Raw genomic sequence first — 26,693 nt, 5'->3', positions numbered from 1 at the left:
ACCAGAGTTTCATCAGTCAAGTCCAACTATTTGGGTTTCCATCCTCGCTAGCCCAAAATGGATATCCCAAGTTGGACTTGAGTGCTCAGCCGCCACTTAAGTATTGGTCTATAGCACTGTACATGCACCCCTCCTTTTTAGACTTTGCATCCTTCTAGACTGTCGGCTCAGTTGTGTTAGATTCTAGAGGTGGCTCCTGCCCTAAGGTCAACGTAGGACTTAACCCCTCACAGCACTTAGTTCCTTCACTCCCTTGTGTAGTCCGGCCCAATACCACTAGCCTAGTCTCACCCTCTGCAAAGACCACAGGAGATTTGCCCTGATACCATAATGTCAAGCCCTGGGCCCGTAGGCCCAAGGTGCGACCAGAGTCTCAATAGCCAAGTCCAACTATTTGGGCTCCATCCTTGCTAGCCCAAAATGGATAGCCCATGTTGGAATTGAGTGCTGAGCCTCTACTTAAGTATTGGTCTATAGCACTTTACATTTCTGATGTGGGATGGGGTATCATAGGAGCTGAACTGGCCCTTGTAGGGATGGTTATTGTTATGATTCTGAAACCTTCAGTTCTGGTCCTGCAAATTACATTTAGTCACTAATGGTTATAGATCGATTCTAAAAATATATGATAGTGAATTTGCAAAAAACTGAAGTTAATGAATTTAGGGGGGAAAAAGGAAGCTTTCATGCTATAATTAGTAAACAAGGAAAAACAAGCTGATACAGCTTATATGAAAAAATATTTCACCATTGTCTGAAAAGAGTTAACTTGGTCTATCTCTCTATCTTTTATTATTATTATTTTTTTTCCAAATGGATGGTTCGAACAGGACCAGAACTGCTCCAGGTCCATGTTTAATAAACCAAATCCGAAACTTTCAGCTAGGGTTCCAGTCCAGGTTCTGGTTCTGGTTGGTTTCAGTTTGACAAATTTCCTGTTTGGTATCATGGCCGTCCTACCATCAGGTATCCAATGATGAGCGGGGTCTCAAGCTGCACATAAGTTTTTGCAGATCGAGCTCAACTTGTAAATTTAACATAAGTTATTCACTAACAAAGGAAATAAAGAAACTAATAAAGCTTGAAGAGCTCATGAGCCTAGCATTAGAGGGTTTGAATTTGACTATTTTAGGCTCTGCTTGGATTAGGAGTTTTTTTTTTTTTAAAAAAAAACCTCATGTTTTTTCCCAACAAAATCTACATTAACCTCCCAAAAACACACCAAAAAGTAACCCATAAAACACACACCAACACCACAATATCCCCTCTTTCTCGTCCACCACCTGTGCTCCCCCAACACCCACTTCCGCACCCTCCTTTCCCCTGTCCGCCGGAAAGAGGGAAGGCGAAGGGGAGGAGGAAAGGGTGAAGAGGGGAAGGAGGGAGGGGGAGGGAAGAGGAAGGAGAGAGTAGGGGGTGGGCAAAGGAGTGTGGAGATGAGGGTAAAAGGGAAGAGATGGGTAGAGGTGACGGGGGTGGAGGTAGGTGAGGTGGAAGAACACCTTTAAAGACACCCCAAAAAAACACGCATCTGGAAGGTCTTTTCAAACTTTTTCTGCATCCAAAAAGTTATTTTAAAACTTCTTCACATTAAAATGTTTAAAAACCCATTTCAAAGTGTCCCTCAGTTGTTCAAGCAGCTCGAGCTCGACAATTTTTGATTGGATTCAAGCTGTGGACTGTTGAGTTCATGAGAGGTGTATGGTACCCTTGCCATGTCTTATATGTAAAACCAAAGCATCTATGAAAAGCCTTCATCTTCAACTATACTCATTTACCCTTTCATCCAAACTTCGTGCCCTCAAAATGAAGAGAATGGAGAGTGCCACAAGAATGATGTTAGAGAGGGGGAGAGAGATGGGAGTTTTTCAATTGAGTTTGGAACTTTTCTAGGTTTATTTTCCTTTCCGTGGCTTTCTGTAAGCAAGCATGTCAGCAAATAGGTTAATCATTTGATTTGTTGACTCTCCCAAGTTTTTCTGCACTATGCTTGAGGTCTGCCTTTATATCTTGTAATTCTGGCATCTTCCAACTTATCTCTTCCTATTTGCTGATTGAGGGTCATCCTTCATATCCTTTGGCTAAAATAAAATCAAGGTCTTTGTTGTATTATTTTACAAGTCTAATAACAATGACTTGTAGCAGGCCAGAAAGCATCGTCTTTGAAGACCTGTACTTAATATAACCTTAAGAAGGAAAAAAAAAAACTACTAGATTGTGTGAGCTCTTCTTAAATACGGGATTTTTTTCCCTTCATCAATGATTGCATATGGTGATATATGTTGATATATTCACTTTTTTTGTTCTTTGTGTTTCAGGTCTACATCCACATTCCATCAATTCTTTTCCACTTTTCGCCATCTATATATTGTAGCATTTTGGGTCTAATTGGAAATTTTAATGAGCTGCACTGCAAATCAGAGTGTGCAGACCTGAATAATGGAAATGAGGTTCATAACAACTCAAATGGACTTGGGACTTCTGAAGTTTTCTGGTTTTCTGTTAGTGCAAGTTTGGAGTTTGTTAATTTCAAAGTTGACCTTGAAAATGAAGTGGAAAATGGCTATGTTCTCCTGCTTTGCCCTTGGAGTTTAGATGTTAGGTATGGTCCTTGCATTAAATTTTTATTTTGCACATTCAAAGTAAATAATGGCACTATCATCAATTGTTGGATGGAATTTTAATGTGGTAAGTTCCTTTCAGTTGTTGCTTTATGATCTGGATTGATATGTCACAGATTAGCAGTGTACTTTGTATTTCTCTTTTGCTACATGCGTTACTTTTAGATACAGGAATCATTGCATATCTTTGCAATGCAAATACTTACCAACTACATCTCTGGGTCAATTAAAGCAACTAGCGACAAGACATAAGCAAAACATGTTGGGGAGTTTAAATGTTGCTCAATTTTAAGTAGATTCTTTGAGCAAGGTTTCTTGTAGATTCATATGATGCTTGCAAGGAAAATTACCAAGAAATAATTTTTCTTAAGACAGATCTTCATAACTAGTTAGCTATAACTGGCAAAGAACTATTTTCATGGTCTGTACTGTTAGACTCTCAAAAGCTGGAAGAGGCTACTGTCAATTTCTTATGGAGTGTATTATCAGAGCATCTTTATAGAAGCTGAAGCACTTATGGTAACTGGTGATGAGTTTATCCATACGAAAATTAAGATATATAGAGAGAGTAAAAGTAAATATGACCATTGTTGTCCGCTAATCCCTTTTTAAAAGGCTCAAAAATATGTGGTGATTGGATGACTATATCCCTGTAGGATGGTCCTGAGTAATCTTCTTCTTCTTTTTGTACTTGGTATCAGAAACTGCGACAATAGCTAATGATGCATGAATACATGGGAGAACTGATTTCCCTTTGTAAGTTTTGTAATTTTCTGTTAGAGTAGTGTTTTTAGTTTTAATTCTTGCTAGAAGGTTCAGCCCACTGGGGCCATAGGAAAAGGGTTTAAGACTTGTGTAAAAATATAAATTTGAAGCTGTTTAATTCTTGCTAGAATGTTCATCTGAAGCTGTTTTAACTTGTATAAAAATCTAATTTATGGTTCATATGAAGGTGTGAAGTATACTTGTGTGGATTTTGTAAGGCCCTGCACAAGAGTATCTTTCACCTTCATTTGAAATATATAAATTTCATTGCAAAATTAGTTGGTCAAGCTGTTGACCTTCAATATAAGTGTGTTGTGTGACACAGCTTTTTGCAGTTTCAATCTGAAAGAGTTCCTGGATTGCTGGATGTCCATGAAGGGATTGCAGATCGTTGCTTATCCAAAGAAAAATGTGGAAACCAAATATATACTCTGCTCCTCTGGAGGAAAGTTGACTACTGAATCTTCAGATCAGGTTGAGAAGGATTGCAAACTTACCAATCAAAATGAGAACTTTGATGATAAGACTGCAAGTGCCGATGGGTGTTTGAAGCTGCATTTTGAATCTTACAAAGGATTGGAGTCAGCTTATGACAAGTTTTCAGTAAGCTTAAGTCACGTTGAGATACACTGCTACCCATTCATAATTGGCCTTCTGGTTGGATTTTTTGATAGAATTTTGAAATTTGGAACTTCTGTTGTTCATCAAGACAGCTCTGTTGTGGATGGTAATTGTTCCTGCTCAAGACCTCATTTTGATTTTGAAAAGTATGGTTTTTCTAACTTTGTTGAAGGAGGATCCTCCGAGTGCATGAGTATTCCCTTGGAAAATTTTCCTTTCACTACAATCTGCAATTCTGGTCCTATTGTTGCTTTTGAGACTTTGGTTAACTATGCCACTCCTCGGTGGAGGAAATATTTAGACTTGAGAGTCAGGAAAGTCCAATGGAACAGGTGCAGTTTGAAAGAGGGGTCTACATGCTTTTACTGCCACTTAAAGAAACCCAAACATAGTGCAGACCCTTTTTGGCAAAACTCCAGTAGTAATGAAATGTTTGAAGCTGAATTTAACCTCTACAGCATGAGGTTATACTTTCATGATTCAGCATGTGTAGTTGGAACTATATCTTTGGCAACCTGTAAATCATCTCTTTCAGTTTGTGATGGTTGTTTTGATTTTCTGTGTTCTATGGAGGGATTAATTCTTTCTTCATCTTGGTGGCCACAAACTATTAGTGGCTTCCTTTGGGGTCCCTTACTACCCAATCTCTCTCCAATTTTGAACGTACGTGCAAGGAATGATCCCAGTGGTTCAATTGAATTGAGTTTTGGCCTTCAACATGTGTCCTGTACTTTACCTCCTGAGCTTCTCGCTGTGATAATTGGCTATGCTTCCTCACCTGAATGGAGCTGCAAGTCTGAAGACAATCCCATTACCTCAGTTAACTCTGACTGTAGTGATTTGGAAGTGAGCAGCTCCACCTTTTATAAGTTTGAGATACTAGACTGTGACTTGTTGGTACCTGTTAGGCAAGATGGATCTCAGTTTCTAAAGCTTGATATACAACAGTTGCTTGGTTGTTTTATTGAAAACAGTGATTTTAAATTTGTGCTGAAGGAAATTCCTTTTGAATGTTTGGTCGTGGATGACAAAATTTCCAACAGAAATCATTGTTTAAACTTGTTTGGACGTGATTTATCTCTGTCGCTAATGCTGATGAAGGATGACCTATTTGATTCCTCAAGTTTTGATCTGAGTCCTGGATGCCGGAATGTTACTTTAATTTCATCATTCGATGCTGATGTTTGGGTGAGAGTCCCCTTCCAGTTAGAGTCGTGTAATGTTCCCTCTTCCTATCCAATTTGTGTAATGTCAAAGATTATCAAGTGTCAGCTTGTTGCTGGAGGTATGGACAAACTTGGCTGCCTTACTTTCGCTTGTATCTTTTTGCATCCCTTCTGCCTTTCACTTTCTTGAAGCTTTGTGCATGTTATACATGTTTACAGGAATATGGACAGTTAGTGGCTTCAGGGCACTGGTGGATATCATAAATCAGTTTTCCTTGGTGGACAAACAATCAAAATTATTCAAATATGATGTTTTAGAGTTCCTTGAGTTGAAAAGGCAAATGGAAGATGACACTGTGGCCTTGCTTGAAGATTCAGCAGTTACCTCCACAGATATTAGGCTCTGCATGAGGTCACTGTCCATTAGGTTGTGTTCTCCAAAAAGTGAATCAACTGTTTCTGAGCTTGTAGCAGAAGTTGAAATGCAACTCATGTGCTCTGCCTCAATAGTGGAAGGCAAACCCTATTCTGTCAATGTTTCATTATCTTATCTCACTTTCTTTTCATCTCTGAATTCGGTTATGCTCGTGGAGTGCCCGTCTTCCAGCTCTAGCTTGTTATCTCCTAGAATGACTCTTTCAGTGTCAGATCAGGGAAAAAGTAAGGTTCTTGTGTCTCTTCCTTGTATAGATGTTTGGATGCACATGTCTGACTGGAGACAGATCTTTGTATTACTTGGTGACTACCAACCACAAACTTCCAGAATGTCTACTGTAGATGCATTACCAAAAAATTACCATGCCATTGAAAATTTGGCAATTACTGTACAATCTCCTACTTTGTCAAGGTCTTTATCATCAGAAAACCCAAGGAATGAAGCTGGTTTTTCTGCTGTAAAGTTGGAAGGAGTTGGCATTACTACTTATATTCCTGTTCAAGTCAATCGAGAAATATTTAGCATACTTGAAGAACCCCAAACCCAAAACCAATTGCCCTTTGACATTATACTTGGAAATCAGCATGTATTTCTTGCTTTTGCCTTTCAAAGTAGTTGCAGTGAGATGGTTAGCAGTGGCAAGAATGTGATCCTGACTGTCAAATTGGAAAAAGTGGGTGGGATGCTGGTGCTATGTAAGGACAATATTCCAAGATCCTGGTCGCTTTTTGAAGTGTTTCAGGTCAATCTGGGATCTGAAGTTTTAAATCACCAGATCGAGGATGCACAAGTAAACATGGATATCCATTGTGACAGTCTTGACATATGGCTTTCAAATGATACATGTTGCTTGTTCCGCTATATGTTGTTTGAAATTCCAGAATCTGGGCCTTCTCAACTCATGTTCAACAGTATTAAATTTAGTGCACAACTAAAAAAAGTCTCCATTCTTTTAACTGATGCTAAGGTAAATATTATGTTGTGGAAAAATACTTGTGTGAATTACATTTGGAGATAATCAGCTTTTATATTATCATAATGTTCTGGCATCATACATGAACTTTGAAGTCCTGTTGTGGCCTGTGGCATGTTAGATACAGCATGCTTGTTTAGAAGTCTTTGATCATCCACTGAGATGGGAAGATAATTTAAAACTTAGTTGTCTCTGGTATGCTAGGTTATTTTCGTGTTACTGAGCTGTATTCACTATTTATTTCTCTTTCGATGTAGTGGAGTTCATGTGGGCCTTTGGTTGAGATTCTGATGAGAAACCTGCTCTTTAATTGTAACATAACACAAAGTGAATTGAATGGAGCAATTGAGGGCGATCTTCAAGCAAACTACAACAATATTGACGAGGTACGTCAGCATAAAACACGTGATCTGGCAGCATGGGGTGCTGATTTCATTATCTTGGCTCTCTAAATGATGATATTTTATCTGCATGCAGGTCTTGTGGGAGCCCTTTGTAGAGCCCTGGAAATTTCAGTTAAGCATATCCAGAAAGCATGATTATAGTTCTCTCCTGGACGGTGCAATGATGACCCATGCACATCTTAAATCAACAACCCAGCTTAACTTGAATCTTACTGAATCTCTGATTGAGGTATATAAAAGTTTTTTATTTAAAAAATGCTTGAGTAGTATGGTCAAGTTAACATGGTTCACTTCCTGAATTTGTTTGTCAAAAATGGTTGCTTGACCAATGGGTCTTTCTTCAAGTTGTTGGTTGTCTTGAGTTTATGATATTTGGAGAATTAACCCGCCTACTTTGGGATATGAGCCAGTAATATTTGTTGAAGATATGTGATATGTTATTATGGAAATATTTGATATTGTAAATATTAGGAAAGATTTGATTATAGTATCATATGATTATAGTATTATATATTAATTAGGTATCATATGATTATAGTATCATATATTAATTAGGTAGTAGATTGATTTAGATTAGCATAATTTTAGGATCTAAATTAGGTTACACTTGTGTATATATATTTGTATATTGTGTAGTCCAAAGAGATGAAGAAGAGTATTTTCTCTCCCTTTTTCTTAGTTTACATGGTATTAGAGCTTCAGGCTCTGTTATCAGTTTGTCTTTTGACGTGACCCTATTGAGTCACTTTTAGATCTTTCTTGTGTGAATTATAATGGCAGATATGAAAGGTAGTAGTAGAGAGATGAAAACAGTAATTTCTGATGTTATTCCTACAACATCAAAAATTACTGAACACAAATTGAGTGGAAAAAAATTTTTTGGATTGGAGTAAAACTATTCAGATATATTTGCGCAGCATCGATAGAGATGATCATTTCACTGATGACCCACCCGTTGATGGGGAAGAAAAGAAAGTTTGGGGAAGAAAAGAAGGTTTGGCTAAGGGAAGATGCAAAACTATTTTTCAAGTGGAGAGAACAAAGCATATCGAAATTGATTGCCACTTTGTTCGTGAAAAAAATCCAGCAAAACTTGATCTCAACCAGTCATGTGAGAACTGGAGAACAGTTAGCTGAGATTTTCACTAAGCCTCTAAATGGTCCGAGAATTGATTACATTTGTGGCAAGATGGGCATGATTAACATCTATGCTCCATCTTGAGGGGGAATGTTGAAGATATGTGATCTGATATTATGGAAATATTTGCTATTGTAAATATTAGGAAAGATTTGATTATAGTATCATATGATTATAGTATCATATATTAATTACGTATCATATGATTATAGTATCATATATTAATTAGGTAGTAGATTGATTTAGATTAGCATGATTTTAGGATCTAAATTAGGTTACACTTGTGTATATATATTTGTATATTGTGTAGTCCAAAGAGATGAAGAAGAGTATTTTCTCTCCCTTTTTTCTTAGTTTACAATAATGAACACCAAGTGTTTTCCCTTCTGAAAGATATTCCCCTTTGCTGTTTCCCCACCAATGCTTCATAGATTTCCCTTTTCTCTGTATATCCAGGAAATTTCTTTCTGTTTTCCAGTTCTTTGTGATGTAGGTGAGTCTGTTTTTGGGTCTATCCCCATTGGACAACATAGAAGAAGAGGCAGTTTCTGTAGGAATGAGCTAGATAGATGCTGTTCCCAGTTAGACCCTTTGCAGACTTGGGATTAATACAATGGTTAAGTAAAAAAGATTCATTGCAATACCATGAATGCCTGTTCAACAGTTGAAGGCAGTTAAAATGGCTGATTCTTGATGATGAAGTGTCAAAAAAACCCAGATAAATAAAGGAAAATATCATTTACATACTCGTGTTTATCTAGTCCTTGCATGGTTGGAAATGAGACAACTTTTCTTGCATGAATGTCAAAATAGAATTTTCTTGTAAAAACTGGTCGTGGGCTTGTAACAGGATTTCTGAAGAGTAATTTGAGATGTTTGACCTTCTGCTATTCTGTTTAGGTCTATTTCCCTCAACCATCATGAACTGCAGCTAGATTCACCTCTGCCTTACATATTGCTTGGAAAACCCCTTTACTCTCTTTCAGGTTCACTAATAAGTCAACCTGCACATCAAAAGCATCCTTGTAGTGCATTCTATGTTGAATGTTTTGCTAATCCTTCTCTAAAGCGTCATGACTTGATCAGACACTGGATTACTGTATCCACAACTTTAAAAACATTTGCTGAATTCTGCACAAATTATGATCAGAAATATATTTGTGTGTTCTTATTAAAATCTTTAAGTACAGTGGGCTAATATTACATTTGATTACATTTTGGGTACATTACATTCTTTCTCTACTATTTATGTATTTAACCAGAAGACCCATGACCTAATTGATGTGACCAACCTGCAAAAATTGTCTGTCGGGGCCAAAACAAAAAGAAAATGTGTTCATCGAGGACCTTGTCTTCATAGGGGTCCTATGTTCTTTAGTCACCATATCGTAATCAAAACTGAAAAAGTAAAGTATTTACATACCCAAGTGCCATAGGACTAGTTCCTTGGAGAACTGATGTTTGTGCAGGTTTCTAAAATTCAAATTTTGATTGCATTTGGGGTGTGCTCACTCTGTACAGCTTAATGATAATATTTATGCAACTTAAACATAATTGATCTAAACATGTAAAGTATTTTGTTGTATTGGTGATTGTATTATTATACAGGTGGTGATGAGTAATTGTGTTGCTTGCTTTAAGTCTCTGGGCATTTATTGTTTTGCATAGAAGTCAAAATTTATTAAGGTAGATACCGTGACGCCAGAAGGTACTTTCCCTTATTAACAGTGCGATATGTTAGAGGATGAGTCCCTTAACAAAAGAGGATTATGTAATAAGGAGAGTATTAGTCTTACCATCGATTGCATTGTTGTATTTATTTCGTGCTGTAAGCTTGTAAGAAGTTTCAAGCTGTATTATCTCATAATCAGTTGATGGGTTAATAGATCTAACTAAACAAAAAAAGAAGCTAAGCTTTTCATGATGTCAACCAGTTCATTAGCCTTGAAACTTGCTGTTTGTTGAAATCAGGTTCTGTTGAATGCAATACTTGGTTTGGCACCTTTTATAGGCCTTGTACATTTTTAGATCATATTTGAGTCATTATTTATGTATCTTACTCTTGCTTCTTAAGGTTATTTACCGGACGACAGATATGATGAAGGATGTCTGGGAGCTGCCAGAAATAACTACTCGATCAACGAGTCCAAGATTCTTTAAGTCTCAGATAAAGGAGAATCTAGATACCAGAAGATATGCTCCGTATATACTTCAAAATTTAACTTCCTTGCCCTTGGTTTTTCATATTTGTGAAGGGGAGCTTGTTGAATATGAGAATGCATTGCCCTCAAAAGGTGGATATATACTGCAAGCTGGTTCTTCAGTTCCAATATATGTTGATGAAACTCCAAAGAAGCAGCTTTTCCATGATAGACTTGTTCAATCATCTGAAAGACACTATAGCAAGCAAATAGTTGAGGCAGCTCACAGTTTTATTATTATACAACTAGAGGGCACATCAATACCTTCTCCTCCAATTTCAATGGATCTTGTAGGTCAATGGATCTTGTAGGTCTTAGATACTTTGAGGCGGACTTTTCCAAGCCAAATACTAGATCTGGAATTGTTGATGGTGTGGATAATTCAACAGGATGTAAAAAGGCACAAGGGGATGGCAGGACAGAGACAAAGAGTGGCTTTGTCATTCCTGTGGTTGTTGATGTATCAGTCCAGCGCTACTCGAAGTTGCTGCGAGTATATTCAACAGTATGCCCAAATCCTAGACATACTTCTTGTGCATTATTATTGTTTTTCAGCAGCATGCCCAAGTGTTTCCAATTTTGTTTTTCAGGTTCTACTAAAAAATGCAACTTCTGTGCCTCTTGAAGTGCGTTTTGATATTCCATTTGGTGTGTCTCCAAAGGTATTGAGATTGGAAGGAAAGTATTATTTTTTCTCCATTATTAGTCCTACTGAATTTGTGCCATTGAGCTTTGCAATAATTTCTTTTTCCAGATTCTAGATCCTATATATCCAGGGAAGGAGTTTCCTCTGCCTTTGCATTTGGCTGAAGCAGGTCGAATGAGATGGCGCCCTCTTGGCGATACTTACCTTTGGAGTGAGGCTTATAACGTCTCAAATTTAGTTTTGAACGAGAGTAGGACTAATCTTCTGCGTTCCTTTATGTGCTATCCATCTCATCCTAGCAGTGCTCCTTTCCGCTGCTGCATATCAGTTGATAATAGGTCCTTGCCTGCAGTCAATGGACTGAAGAGAAGTTTCCCTTGTGAGGATAGTGCCAAAACCTCCAATAAAACCTACAGGAAAGAATCAAATGACTTGCAGATCTCAAAAAAACGATTGATGCATCTGGTGATCTTAACTAGCCCATTAGTGTTCAAAAATTATCTTCCAGTGACAGTTTCAGTGCTCATCGATAATGGTGGTATTACACGTAGTGCAGCACTTTCCAAGGTCTTTAGCATAACTTGTAGGTTTCCTAGTGTTCCATAAGCTGAACTTCATCATTTGCTGGTGTTTTGAAAAATTTATTTGTGCTTTTTCAGGTTGAAACTTCTTTCTTTCACATCGATTCCTCAAATGACCTGACAATAACTTGTAGCATTGAGCGCTTTAGACCTTCAGTCCTCAAATTTCCACGTGCTGAAACATTTAGTGCAATGGCTAAGTTCAGTGGAACCAAGTTCTCTCTATCTGAAACTATTGCTTTTGATTCTGAGCCACTTGACGGTAATTTTATCTTCTTTTTGTAGAAGGATTAAAATATTTTTGTTTGTCTTCTCAAAACCTAATTCCTTGAGTATATTATTTATGGTTATAGGTCCTTTGTATGTCACCATGGAGAAAATAATGGATGCATTCTCAGGGGCTCGTGAAATATGCATTTCTGTTCCATTCTTGATATATAATTGCATTGGTTTTCCTCTTATTTTATCAAACTCTGTCAATGAGCTCAAGGGCAATAGTTGCATTGTAACTTCATGTTACGATTTGCATGAGCACGACCCAACGGTTGGCAGCAAAGTTGGGTTGAGTATGCTTTCTTCTACTCAGGATCTCCTTAAAGCTCCAAGGAATTCTCATCTAGCATTCAGTTCATTAAGAAATAAAATTGACAAGAAAGCTGTTGACTCCAAACTGTATAACAAATTCTCGAGTCCATATGGTCCATCAAAATTGTGCCATGGGTGTGCTGAGATGCCTGACTTGGATGCTTCAAGATCATCACTTCATATGCCTAAGGATGAGTCTGGTACAAACAGACAATTAAAGTTGAAACCAGACATGAACTCTTCTGATTTTGAGGGAATTGATTGTAAGAAGGCCAATCCTTGCATGTACTCTCCTGGTCAGATTTCTAGTTCTGGTGAAATATTGGTCAGGTTGAGTAGATGCCTGCCTGATACTGTTTCCAAAGAAATCCCCAGTTCTTTGTGGTCGAGCCCATTTTTGCTTGTTCCACCAACTGGTTCAACTAGTGTAGTTGTTCCTCAGCTGTGTGGAAATGCTGGGTACCTGGTATCTGTTAGTGCTGTTGCTGCACCATTTCCTGGAAGGACAAAGATTATAACATTTCAGCCAAGGTATTGAGCAGGGATCATCATGAATTTGATTCTATGTGTTTTCTAGTTGTTATCTGGTTAGCTTGAGCAGATTGTTCTTCTTCTCAGTTCATATCGTCTTGATACCTGTATTTCCCTATTTCTCCAGGTATGTTATCAGCAATGCATGCAGCAGGGCCTTGTTTTACAAGCAAAAGGGTACTGATCGAGTTTTTCTTCTTGAAGCTGGACAACATTCTCATATTCAGTGCATAGATATAGCCAGGTAAATGTATCATGTGACTAGAATTCTATCTTCTTGAATGGGAGATATTGACCCTTGCATGAGGCTAAATCCGAATTCGCAATACCTGATTGAAATTTTATTAGTTTTCATACTTTTAGGTATCTTGGTTTCTGATGATATGAGAGCCATCGAATTGGATATTTTGGTTCTCAAACTTTGTTTCTAAGTCCTATATGTTCTTAGAATTCAGTAGTTTCAAGCCTATTTCTTAGTGCTATTAAACTACCTTCTGCACCATATAGAATGTATGGTCTCATAGACAAGAAGCAAAGAAAGGTATGAGGCTGAATAACTTAGTTGAATGAATTATAGTAAGTGTAGAATGTGAAGGAGCTTTCACTTAAAATGGAAAATGTCTTCACAACAGAATTGCTGCTGTCAAATTATATGCCATTTTGCCTTCCTGGGTCGCGCACATATCCACCCAAACAAAACCAGCAAAATAAAAATCTATAATAGAGAATACAAGCCTACAAAGTATAGTGCTTTCCTGTTTTTTAATATTCACGCTCTTAAATTCTCCAGGGAGTTTCTTGTTTGTATTCGTTTTCATGAACCTGGATCGCAGTGGTCAGGTTGCTTCTCACCAGAGCATCTAGGTGATACTCAGGTTAAAATGTGGAATTATGCATCTGGTTCTGTAAACATGATCCGTGCGGAAGTGCAGAGTGCTGATGTTTCCATTGAAGATAACAAGGTAGTTGGAAGTGCTCATGGAAATTCTGGAACGAACTTGATACTCTTATCTGATGATGATACAGGCTTTATGCCCTACAGGATTGACAACTTTTCAATGGAGGTTGGTAATCATTTGATCCTTGCTTTGACAAGAATGGTATTTTATCATGTAGTAGCAGCAAGGCATTTGAAGTTTTCTAAGGTTTTGACTTTTTCTCATGATCTCTAATCTTTTAATGTCGCTCTATTTTTGCGAAATTCATAATCTTACTAATTGGTTTGCATGGATTCACTTTTTCCTTTTCGTTATTCTTTCTGTTACTTGACTTGTGGCTATTAACTGACATGGACTTCTACATTTATTTTTGTTTGGGTTTTGTCTTATTATTTTTGCCCTATTTAGTTGTCAAGAAGAATTATCATACTGGCCTTAAAAGCTTGGGTTGCATAAGATCTTTTGAAATATACAGACAAAAATTGCAGTTTGGATGAGCTTTTCTTTTTTATATCTAAAGAACCCTGTTCTTTGCTATGTTACTCAGACTCGGGTATGGGAGTCTGTGAACACAGGTGTTCTAGTGCAAAATGAAGCAGGGCAAAGTGAAGGGTCCGACTAACAGAGGTGTTTTGCATGCATGCACTAAAAAAGGAGAAAAAAAAGGGGGAGGGGGGAAGCTTAGGCTTTAGTATGATCTCTCTTGCTCACAACACCCAGAGACATGCATGAAATATATTCTGGTCTTATTCCTTCAGTCAATAAACAGACGGAATGTGTTTTTAGATTCATGTAGGTGGTGTAATGGTCCTTCAACTAGTTATTTTATGAGATCTTGATTATGACATTGCCTTCTTTTGCTTATTGTAGAGACTACGAGTTTACCAACAAAGATGTGAAACCTTTGAAACTATGGTTCACTCTTACACATCTCAACCTTATGCATGGGATGAACCTTGCTTTCCACACCGTCTGACTGTTGAGGTATGACCTTTTGTGAACTCCAGATGACATTTTATTTCTGAATTCTCCTCTTCTATTGTTTCTATACATGTTTGTGTCCAATTAATCAGGTGCTTGGTCTGTTGAGGTATGACCTTTTGTGAACTCCAGATGACATTTTATTTCTGAATTCTCCTCTTCTGTTGTTTCTATACATGTTTGTGTCCAATTAATCAGGTGCTTGGTGAGCGCATTATAGGGATATATACACTTGATGATGTCAAGGATTACTCACCAGTATACTTACCTGCAACTCTTGAGGTAATCTTATGGTGTGCGCTAATCCTTTTGAAAATATATTGCACTTTAGCGTACTTCAAATAAGTTGTGTAGTTAAAAATTATCTTTATGCCACATATGAATTTCCCGTAGCTTATTAAAAGTCTTGCTCTTCTACTTGCTGTCTGCAATTGTTGGTGGATAGATTCAGACTTCAGGCTTGTCTATCCTTTGAGAATTGAGTTTTGATGATCCCATTTTGATCCATCAGAATTTTTGCAATCTTTCTCAACTGGAATGTCTGATTGTGTGTTTTGAACACTATACAATGTTATTTTAAGTAGCTTCATTTACTTAGACAAGGGCCAGAATTTCAATTTTAATTGCACATATCCAGACTTCAGCATCAAAGCTTCTCTCAATGCAAACCTTACCCCTTCCTGAACCACAAAAAAAAAAAGAAAGAGATAGACTAGGGTAACGCGCCCATTGTACAAAACAGGGAAAAAAAGATAAAAACAAGTGTGTGCAAGATAAACCGGATGATATCGTTGGTGAGTAATTGAAACGGTTGTGCCAGAATTGACAATTGACATTGTGGAATTAGCATAGCATTCAAGTCAAAGAATTTCTGCATGCAAATGTTTTCTGATCAAGGAATATATAACTAATCCATGATGGTAACTTGTTTTTATGTATTCTTTTAGTCCCTTTCTGCCTTTTTGTCGACATTCTACATCTTTTGTAGTGATAAAATTTCTATATTTTTTGTTCGTTCTAAACAAAACTCGGCATTTGTGTTTCTTTAATTGATGACTGGGATGAATGTACTGTCAGGATGAGCTGTCATTTGTATTATCTTTTGCAGAAACCCGAAAGAACTTTGCTGGTTTCTGTTCATTCTGAAGGAGCAATTAAGGTACGCATGCTGTACTTGATATATTTATTATGCCATATTTTTCCTTCAGTTTTCAGGAATGATCATATTTAGCTGTAACATTATGGCAGGTCCTCAGCATTATTGATTCCAGCCACCATGTTTTGAATGATTTGCCTACTTCAGACACCTTTAAGTTTAAAATTAAGCAAAAAGAAGCACAAAAACGTGAAAGTTTTGGTCCTTTTAACCAAAGGATATTAGTTGACATTCCCTTTATTGGGATCTCTCTAATGAATTCCTACCCAGAGGTATGTAAAAACGTATCAAATTTTTACATAGCTGCTGAAACAAATCCAATTACATGGATCAGTGCTTATATTTTTGTGCTTCTATTCTGTTGTAGGAGTTGCTCTTTCTTTGTGCAAAGAATTCAAGAATTGATCTTACTCAGAGTGTTGATCAACAAAAGTTTTGCTTGCATATCTCATTCTTGCAAATTGATAACCAGTTGCCAAGCACTCCATACCCTGTCATTTTGTCCTTTGACAAGTGCTATAAAGGCAATAAGGATGATAGGAAAAAGATTACAGGTCAAATTGATTCCGATAGGTTGCAAGAACCAGTGATCTACCTATCTGTGGCAAAGTGGAGGACCAAAAATATGTCGTTGGTGTCATTTGAACATATTAACTTAAGGTTTCTGCTGTTCTGTCAATTATGTCTAATATGTTAAGAAGCACTACGGAACTTGTTCTCTATGATAAATTTAAGAAGCAGTATTTAAACTTTGTTTTTATGAACAATGATTGCAGAGTGACAGATTTTCATCTTGAGCTTGAGCAAGATTTGGTGTTAAGTCTATTAAGATACTTCAAAACTATGCAAATGAGGTTCCAAACCAGGGTTCTGCAGCAAGTAGATTCTACACTTTATCCATCTTTTTCTGACCCTGGCATTGTCAAGGATACTAATGCACAAATTCAGGCCCTTGTTACTACTTCATATCAAGAAGACTGGAGAAGCTCTTCGCTTCCTCCAGTAATTCCTATTGGAGCTCCCTGGCAGCAAATTCACCTTCTAGCGAGAAAGCAGAAGAAAATATATGTTGAACTGCTTGATCTGGCACCAATTAAGATGACTTTAAGGTTTTCCGTTTATCCGCTTTTTTTTCTCTCTTTGTAGTTCTCCTGAGATAAACAAACCCTGACCTGTATGATGTGTTACTTGCTCCAGCTTTTCCAGCAGCCCATGGATGCTTCGAAGTGGGGTCCTTGCATTGGGAGAATCCCTCATCCATGTAAGCAAAAGCTTTCAGGAAATTATGTTAAATTTTTCTGATGTGAAGGTGATTAAAGTTCTTGATGTAGCTTTATCTGTTGCTAATACTGATGACACTGAAATACAGAGGGGTTTTATGGCCCTAGCAGACGTCGAGGGTGCAAATATTCACCTTAAAGAGCTAATTCTTTCTCATCAGCTGGCTAGCTGGGAATCCATCCAGGAGATCCTTATCAGGCATTACAGTAGGCAGTCTCTTCATGAGATGTACAAGGTAATCTCTAAGTGGTGTCTCTGCATCTCTTAGAATCTGATTGGCTCATAGTTACATTCCATTTATTCTTCCAAGGTATCTTGTCCCTTGTTTTCTTGTCCTTCAGCATCAGGAACTGAGACGGTTTGGCAATTAGAATATCAGCTTATTGGACTATTATGTTCTGATCTGTAGGAAGATTGAGAGATTTCGAGCCTGAAGAGTGAGAATTTGTGCTTTTCAGGGTGCTTTATGTTTATTTGACCCAATACTCGTGCTCTAGCTCTTCTAATGATCTTTTGATTGTATAATACTATCACATAGAACATTACAGTGTGGAACTTGACTTTCCTGCATGAAGTATTTGCCAGTTTTCTTCTTCTTTACGACCAACATCCTGCAGAGCCTTTGGAACTGCTACAGTTTTAGACCTTGAACGTCAACTTGCCAATTATACTAATATGTCAAAGTCTCTTGGGAGCATCTTTAAGATTATCAGAATCCATTGCAACACAATTGTACAAGCCATATAATTCTCCCTTTGGTGACAGTTGCTTTTAACTTCGAAAGAAGTAATATGCCCGGTAGCTTGCTGTATGTAAAACCAACACTAGTCTGACATAAGGACTGGTAGAAGTTGCCAAATTTTTCATTTTTTTTTACATAGCAAACATGTCTGTGATAGTTATTTTCCAACTCAGATGGCAAATAGCTTCATGCAGATTTCTGAAATCAGAGAGAACATAGTGAGGCAGCAAAGTTATGTAAAGAGGGATATATCTACAATAAGGTACAGGGTGAGAAGTTGGATGTAGGTGTTGGAATCTAAGCCAGATGATGGTGTAGTTACCGAATCTAATGATGACAAATAAAACCCTGGAGTGATTGGTCTTTGACTAGAAGTGCCTGGTGGTGAAAAGGATGGAGCAGGTAACTAAGGAAAAGGAAGAGCTAACTCTGAGCTAGCTCATTTTGTATATTGTGGTAAGAGGAAAAGAAAGTGGCAATGCAGCATATAAAGGAGTAGATAATAGGTTGTGATACTTGGATTCCAAAACTTTCCCAATAAAGTAATGCTCTTGCCACTGTCTATCTCTCTCATTGACCAGTACTAGTTCGAATTGGACAAAAATTGGTGAGTGAACCAGTCTTTTGACCTGTTCCTTAAGTTCAAAAAGTTTTTGTCTTGCACAAAAATTAGACAACAAGCTTTTCTGAAGAATGTAAATCAATTGAGCACTCAATCCTTTTGGAGTATTCAGATTATACTTTCCTATATAGTGGGGTTGATGAAGGCATAGATCAAAAAAGAACGCAGTGAGATGCATATCTTTTATTTTGGTGCTTTTCTAGTAATTGGTTTGTATGGTCCTGGATTATTGGCTTCCCAGCCTTTTAGAATTTATGCTGAAAATACGTGCAAGTCCAATCTCCAAGTGTGGAATGTTTTGATGCGTTTTTTCCCTGGCAGAATTGGCTTTCATCACATCAAATTAGGGACATTAGGCTCATTAGCTTGTTTATTCCATCTTAGCCTGCCTCATAATTTTTTGGATACTTGGAGACTCTAAATTTATCCTGTGGAGTATTCTTCTCTAATCTGATGAGAATTAGGGAACAATGACCTTGGCCTCCCTCTCAATCTCAATTAGCTGGACAGAGAACCAGTGCTGTTCACATATACATCCATGTCTCTTGTATGAAGAAAAATTACTTTGAACTCTGCATGTGCTAAAACTGTATTTTAGATATTATTCTCTGATTGTCTTTTTTTGTTTTTCTTAAATCAGCAGTGTTAGCAACATATTAAGCTTTTATTGTTTATCTATAGTTGTTTGGTTCTGCTGGCCTTATTGGCAATCCTTTGGGATTTGCGAGGAGCGTCAGTCTTGGGATAAAAGATTTTGTATCAGTTCCTGTCCAGAATGTTTTTCAAGTAAGTTTATACTACTCTTTGCTAAGACTATGATTAACCTTATATAGTGGAATTAACAATGGCTCCTGCAGAGCCCTGTAGGACTCCTTACAGGCATGGCACAAGGCACCACCAGTCTTCTGAGTAACACACTCTATGCGATAAGTGATGCTGCGAGTCAATTCAGCAGAGCAGCACATAAGGTACTTGTTACCTAGCAATACTTGAAACGTGTAATTGTTATTGACTTCTTAGTGGTAACACAAATCTCCACTTCCAGGGTATTGTTGCTTTTGCATTGGATAACCAGAATGTTGGGCAGATGGGAAGGGAAAAAAAGGGAATTTCAACTAATAGCAAAGGTGTAATTAATGAATTTTTGGAGGTGCGTTTCTCTGTTATCACAATTCTCATAATACTTGTTGATTGCTTTGATAAATTGAAATTTGTGTTCATTTGCTTGTATTATCCAAAAACTTCATTCAATTACTTGATGTGATTAGATGTAAATGAGCAATTTCTGGCACTTCTTTTGTAGTAGTTCTAGTCATGCATTTGCATAGAAAATGGTGAAAAAGATTAGTACTGACTAAATTTGTACCATTCACTAATTTTAACTTCTCTCATGTATAGATGGTAACATTTTAAATATCGAAACTGTTCACTATTACAGAGTAAGCATCAATCAAAGTACAATATAAGTTTGTTCCGTCAAGGAAATTTCTTTGGGTAATCATTATTTTTAACTGGTTAGATTATTGCACACAATTTTATTAGTATAGTCATTTCAGGAATGGAACACCTGTGAAATTGGTTGTTTCCAAATGCACGGGTAATAATTAATAATGTTTATATGGAGGATGTTCATGGGAACTTGGCGAAAGATATCTTGAAAGACAAGATGAGAGTATTAAGTTTTTTCTGGTAAGATGATTTTGTTTTCGATCAGTAATTGTAAAAAGAATATGCACAAAATTAGAAAATGAAACGGAAAGCAAAATATATCCAATAACACTAACAAATGGATTTAGCTAACAAGTATCAACACATAAATTCACCGTTCATCTGATATGGAGTACATAAATTGAAGTATCCAATAAAATTTCACTATTCACTGTTCACAAAGTAATATAATAGTTAATAGAGTAGTTAGGAATCGCATTACTGCAAAATGTAGTTCATTTAAAGTAGTATTATGAAAGTTTAAAGTGGAGAAGTTGGCAATTGTATTACTACATTAGAGAGACTATCCTCATGGAGAGTGAAGCGGTATATCCAGCCATAGTTGATCTAATAGAAACCATGAATTCAGCAGGAATTTAGCCCTTTTTCAACAGTAACATCAAAATCTGTTCGGCTTCGTAAAGTGATTTGATTGCTTCTTCTAGAGTTGCTGGTCTGCATGAGTGATGATTGGCCCATATCACATTTTTATTTGTTTCTATATCAACCATTATACACTACCTATGTTTTACAAGAATATACAAGTGAGCCATAAGAATGATTGTTCAAATATTAATGGACTTTAAGCTTCCCATTTCAGGGGCTTACTGGCCTTCTTCAATCACCTGTTCAAGGTGCTGAAAAACATGGCCTACCTGGAGTTGTTTCAGGTAATGTTTCTGGTTGTTCTGTTATATCTTTGTACTAATTGTGCGTTTTCCCTTGGACTGTTGGTAGTCCAAAATCAACTAGCTGATTCTGGCGACTGATTCCTAAAGTTTTACATATTCCCTTCCTCATTCTCTATTTGTCCATGCAGGCATTGCTCTAGGTGTAACAGGACTTGTGGCAAAACCAGCAGCCAGTATCCTTGAGGTTACTGGAAAAACAGCACAAAGCATCAGAAACCGAAGCAAAATTCCTCATGTCGGTTCACAGCGATTTAGAGTACGCCTACCAAGGGCTTTAAGTGAAGGATGTCCACTGAAGCCTTATTCTTGGGAGGAAGCCATTGGAACAGCTGTGCTTAGGAATGCTGAAAATGTTGTGAAACTGGGAGACCAGATCTTAATCATGTGTAAGGCACTTAGACAGGGTGGTAAATTCGTCATTGTCACAGACAGAAGTATCTTGGTGGTGAGTTGCTCCAGTCTGGTTGATTTGGGTAAGCCCGATTTCCTGGGGGTTCCGGCCAGCCCAGAGTGGGCCGTAGAAGCAGATATTGGAATGGACAGTGTAATTCATGCCACTATTGATGAATGCGCAGTACACATAGTAGGAAGCAGTATGGATACCTTCTCGAGGGCATCCCCGCACCAGCAGCAGAAGCACAGTCAGGGAAGTCGGGTAAAGCGGTGGAACAATTATCAGAGTCCTCTTCCTCTATTCCAGACTAACTTAGAGTTTGCCTGCAAAGAAGATGCACAGGACCTTCTACAAATGCTTTTGTCTACTATTGAGAAGGGAAAAGACAGAGGCTGGGGCAGGACCTACATTCTGCACCAAAGCAATCTCAAATAGCCAAACTGGAGGCAGACTTCTTCCATTCGCAATTCAAATGAATATATTTTTCGCCTGCCACTGATTTTTAACGATGCCAGCTCATTGCTGAAGTGAGTTCCAAGCTGTGTACATTAAGCTTCTTGTTGTACATTTTGTACATATTTGTACATTTCATTCGTAGTTCAGCTTTCTAGGTCTTTTTCTTCGTCGCGAGCAAAATTCAGAGTCCAACCACACATAGGTCTGTGTTCTTGAAGATCCCTTGTTTAAGGAGTAATGCTTCCAGTATAGAAATCTTTTTTGTAAACCTTGCCACCCTTTTCACCCTAACAATGCTTCCAATATCATATAGATTACAAAAGGCAAACTTACTGTATTCGACATAACATGTAAATGCAGGGTCTTGTCCATCCTTAGATAAACCAAGCAAAAAATCGAATTTCACCTCCCTGAATATCATATTAGGTACATAAGACCACCTTGCACTCCCTCCCCTCTTGTCTTGTATTCTAAACATTTGTGGTCAGTTGTGAATCAAAAACACTTATCTTAGAAAAACTGAACCGTGATGGGCACCTTATAATTGTCAACCAACTCTCCCCAATTCGCAAAAGAAAATGTACGGTGGTGACATATGTACCACTGACCAGGTTTGTTGGGAAACAGTGAATTTAAGGGATAATTTCAGAAACCTCCCCTGAGGTTTCTGACACTTTCACTGACATCCCCTGAGGTTCTCAAAATTTCACTTACCTCCCTTGATAAAAAATTGGGCCCCTTTTCTGACGTCATCGGCCAAAATTACAGATATATCCCAAGTAGTTGGGGTTAATTACTACCGTTTATGTTTAAGTTACATAATGAATTTTCTTATTCTTTACGTACCTATTCTTGTCATGCAAGATTACACGTCTGACTTCAAATTACGTACTTTGCAAGAAAATGTCTGTGGAGTCATTTGTTACAAGACAAGAAGTTCAATCAAATAAGAACAATTTATGTACACAGGTGGGATTGGGAATTCAAGCTTGTCCTTTTTGGTATTTAGGATAATGTTTTTATATGAACTCAAGGAAGATGGATAGCCTATTTTGCAAGGTTATTAGGTAATTTACCTTTGTGGAATTCTTGATATCAAGCCATTTGATTGCTAATGTGGACAGGTGGCTTAAGCGCGTAATAAGTGCCATGGATTCGAAGTTCGGCTGAAATATCACATATCGAACGAAGTCTTTATTAGAAACCTAATTAGAAACCTATTAGAGTTCAGTGAGCTCTCGTACTAAGCTCCACCGCCAACCCTCCATTTCGAAAAAAAAAGACAAAAGCAAAACAAAAGCAAACACACGAAGCGCAGAATAACGTTGAAACCCGCAAGCGGGATTATGTGTTTTTTCTATTTCAAGGTTAGCTCGCATGCGGGTTAATGTTATATTTGAGCGCGAGAAGAAAAAATTGGTAATTAGGCTCTTTGGGCATTATAAGTAAATATTTAAATTAATGGTAGTTTTATTACACCAATATTATTGTATTATCATTATTATGATTATTGTATTATTTCTTATGCAAATATAACATTTAATTATTTAAATTTGATTTTATTTTTACAATTTATAAAATTTTTATCACTTATATAATATTTTTAAAACCCTAATACATCTAAATTTGATTTTATTTTTCAAATTTATAAGATTTTTATTTAAAAAAATGGGATACGGATAAGATATCCGGTTGGTTCGATTTGCATAGGTGCATATGAGAATATCCGAATACTCCTGAAACCCGCAAGCGGGATTCTGTGTTTTTTCTATTTCAAGGTTAGCTCGCATGCGGGTTAATGTTATATTTGAGCGCGAGAAGAAAAAATTGGTAATTAGGCTCTTTGGGCATTATAAGTAAATATTTAAATTAATGGCAGTTTTATTACACCAATATTATTGTATTATCATTATTATGATTATTGTATTATTTCTTATGCAAATATAACATTTAATTATTTAAATTTGATTTTATTTTTACAATTTATAAAATTTTTATCACTTATATAATATTTTTAAAACCCTAATACATCTAAATTTGAATCTAATTTTCTACAAGTCATACTTATAAATGCGAAATCTAACAAAAAAGTTAAATACAATTTTTGCAGGTCAAATTTAACAAATGCGAGCTATTTGCAAAATTTTAAATATTTGCAACATTTTTTAAAACAAAAATTAGAAGCTTTCTGCAAATAATTCCCTACCTCTCAAAAAATACCAAAATAAAAAAGATAAGAGCTCGCATTTGCTTCCTAGAAATAATTCCCTAGCTCTTAAAAAAGGAAAAAAAAAAATTGAGAAGAGCTCGCATTCGTGGAATGCGAGCTCAATAACCAGAGCTCGCATTCCACGAATGCGAGCTCTTGTAAGCTCGCATTTGTGAAATTCACAAATGCGAAGACCCCCCTGACGGAAATTAAACCCAAAATCACCCCTTTTGTAGAATTTTTTTAAAATTCATCACAAAGTTGGAAATTTCTCAATAGAAATACAACTTGTCTGGATTCCTTTCACTCTCTGATATCATTACGGTTGCTTTGCGATTACAGCGGCAAAACCTGTTTTTAATGGAGAAAGATGTGGGTGAATTCCATGATTCTCCCCTATGGCTTGAAGAGGCCATGGTTGCAGCTAAAACTTTTTACTCAGAGCTCTAATTGTAGCACAGCAAATGCACTTGTTATCACTCCAAATTAGTAGCAAAGAATGTTAATAGCTTGAAACCTCAGAGGTAGTTAAGTTGCTTTGCTTTATATGCTATTGCTACTGAAACAGCAAACCTTCTGGCCGTTGCAATTTGCAGCTAGCCGTTGCAAAATCTGCCAAATAACTGTTGCATGGCACATCTGGTGCATGCAATTTTTTGTATTGCACTTACCCCCCCTCAACTTTACTAATTAGTCCAAATCATTTATTCTTCTTTGAATCTTCTACTAATACAACTTCTGCAAAGGGTAGCTATGGAATAAAAATACCTTCTCACACATGAAAATAATATTTTAATCTGATTTGGACTGGATTGTTACCACAAAATCAAAAGCAAGGGAGGTAAGTGAAATTTTGAGAACCTCAGGGGATGTCAGTGAAAGTGTCAGAAACCTCAGGGGAGGTTTCTGAAATTATCCCTGAATTTAATGGAACAATTATGCCCCAAAGTGTGTAGTTTCTCTAAGCATTCAACTGCCACAAATCAGTTCCATCAAAATGGGCTATGAATCTTCTGTTACACATTAGTGTGTAACACCTATGTTACACGTCTTGATGTATGGACGTCTGAGTTCAACTTAATTATGATAATTCAAAAGGAAGAGAATACGTGTCAACACATTAAAGTGTGTAATATGGATGTTACGTCTACTGTGTAACGAAAATTTTTTTTTCATTCAACGCAATATTCTTGATATTTTTCAACTCCCCAACATCAATCTTAGTAGAAGGAAACCATCAAGAACACCAGCAATATTCTTGGTGCTCTTCAACTCGCCAACATCAATCTCTGCTTAAGCAAACACGCATCACTCTTAGTATGTTGAGCGAAATCTTCTTCTCACTAATCAGCGGCATCATTCTGAGCTCGAATTTGATCAGTTATTTGAGCTCTCGAATTGTGAAGATATGTGTATTTTGGTAAATATAGGTGTACATCCAAATGATGTCACCATGAGCCAATTTATAGAGCCTTTTCTATCATTGCTCCATGTGCAAGAAGACCTAGATCCCACCATAATCCAACTTGCTTCACTCACCATGACTCGTTAGGTTGAGACTGAAACAGTAAAACCACTACATGGACCTGCAAAACGAATCAAATTGAATTGAATTTTAAACCTGTAAAGTTAGATTCAAATTTTTGGACTCAAACTTGAATTTTATTAGAGCTCAAAATTTAAGTTAGAGTTCAATTCAATTTAACATTCGATAAGCTTGAGTTCCATTCGAGAGTTTGAAAATTTATTTAATTTTAATATTAAATTATAACAAATACATATTAATATTTATATAATAAAATGAATAATTTTATATTAAATATTAAAAAATTATCCAAGCCTTATCCTTAAGGAGCTGAACATGCACAAGTTCAAATTGCATTTGATACTTTAATCAAATCCTAATTTCTGTTTGAATTTGCGCTCGAGCTAGTTGAAGATCGAATTAAAATCTACCATTTTTTGAATTAAATCTCAACTGTTCGTTTACAACCGTATCACTACCGTCTCTTAACCTAGCAATGCATGTGTTTTTCTTCCTGTTTCGGTTAAAGCGAAACTCGAATTGTATGATTTTTTTAATCAATTTTCTTTTTAGTGTTCGTCATTTCCTCTTTTAACATACTCACATGAAAATTTTTTATCACTTTACATGAAAGTTGATAATTTGACAAGATTGGGGGTTTCGACCTTTAGCAAAGTTTTTTTTCTTTGGGATATAATCCATGGATTAGTTATCATGATCCATTTGAATGTCACGTTTTTCATGAGTTTACCTAAAAATTTAGTGTAATTATTTTAGAATTTACTGCAATTGTAGCAGGGAAAATTTGGTGCATTAAGAAAAAAAAATAAAAACACCCCATCTCCATCACCACTAGGAATGGCAACGGGGGAGGGGGGTGGTGGAGTCCCTCATCCCGTTGCCCAAACATTCCCCCGTCGTCGGTGCCTACTTGGGCCAATAGAATAAATGTATAATTAGTAAAAGTGTAATTGGTAATTGAGTATAAATGTATTAGTATATATGTAATCCACATGCCAAACTCAAGCTGAAATTGGGCTATCCTACCAATTGTACCTGATTGAAAACTTTATAATAGCACAAGAGGTGAATTGATTCAATTAGACATTCATGTGAAAAAGAAACATTTTTTAAGGGGGTGGGGGGTTTATTAGAATTAACCCTTATAGTGACTAGTGTAATAACATGAAGAAGAAGGGCAACTTTTTTGAATGTGACCAACGTAAGATATAGCAAGATGGGAAAGTTACAAAGTGGGGTGGGCTATTGATATTTAAGCTTTCCTAAAAGTGCCAAATTCCAATTCCTTGATGAGGGTTGGC

The 26,693-nt window shown here is 36.8% G+C and overlaps 1 protein-coding gene across 1 annotated transcript in view; it reads left to right on the top strand.

Annotated features, from left to right (window-relative positions):
- Positions 1-21,981, top strand: part of LOC113751717 — a 50,200-nt gene extending 28,219 nt beyond the window's left edge. Inside the window, 26 exon segments of the mRNA XM_027295827.1 lie at positions 2,319-2,602; positions 3,722-5,292; positions 5,393-6,576; positions 6,840-6,968; positions 7,060-7,215; positions 10,199-10,618; positions 10,621-10,830; positions 10,916-10,987; positions 11,080-11,538; positions 11,631-11,814; positions 11,906-12,668; positions 12,796-12,912; positions 13,459-13,732; positions 14,477-14,590; positions 14,786-14,869; positions 15,696-15,746; positions 15,836-16,015; positions 16,111-16,403; positions 16,520-16,852; positions 16,941-17,004; positions 17,113-17,259; positions 19,070-19,174; positions 19,246-19,356; positions 19,434-19,538; positions 20,697-20,766; positions 20,916-21,981. Of these exon segments, the coding sequence (XP_027151628.1) occupies positions 2,319-2,602; positions 3,722-5,292; positions 5,393-6,576; positions 6,840-6,968; positions 7,060-7,215; positions 10,199-10,618; positions 10,621-10,830; positions 10,916-10,987; positions 11,080-11,538; positions 11,631-11,814; positions 11,906-12,668; positions 12,796-12,912; positions 13,459-13,732; positions 14,477-14,590; positions 14,786-14,869; positions 15,696-15,746; positions 15,836-16,015; positions 16,111-16,403; positions 16,520-16,852; positions 16,941-17,004; positions 17,113-17,259; positions 19,070-19,174; positions 19,246-19,356; positions 19,434-19,538; positions 20,697-20,766; positions 20,916-21,616 (8,181 nt within the window). The 3' untranslated portion in view covers positions 21,617-21,981.
- Positions 21,982-26,693: the final 4,712 nt, after the last annotated feature.

Source organism: Coffea eugenioides, chromosome 11, assembly GCF_003713205.1.
Source record: "Coffea eugenioides isolate CCC68of chromosome 11, Ceug_1.0, whole genome shotgun sequence".
Classification (NCBI taxonomy): domain Eukaryota; kingdom Viridiplantae; phylum Streptophyta; class Magnoliopsida; order Gentianales; family Rubiaceae; genus Coffea; species Coffea eugenioides.
Note: the sequence above shows the minus strand (reverse complement) of the source record. Positions and strands in the feature narration are given on the sequence as shown.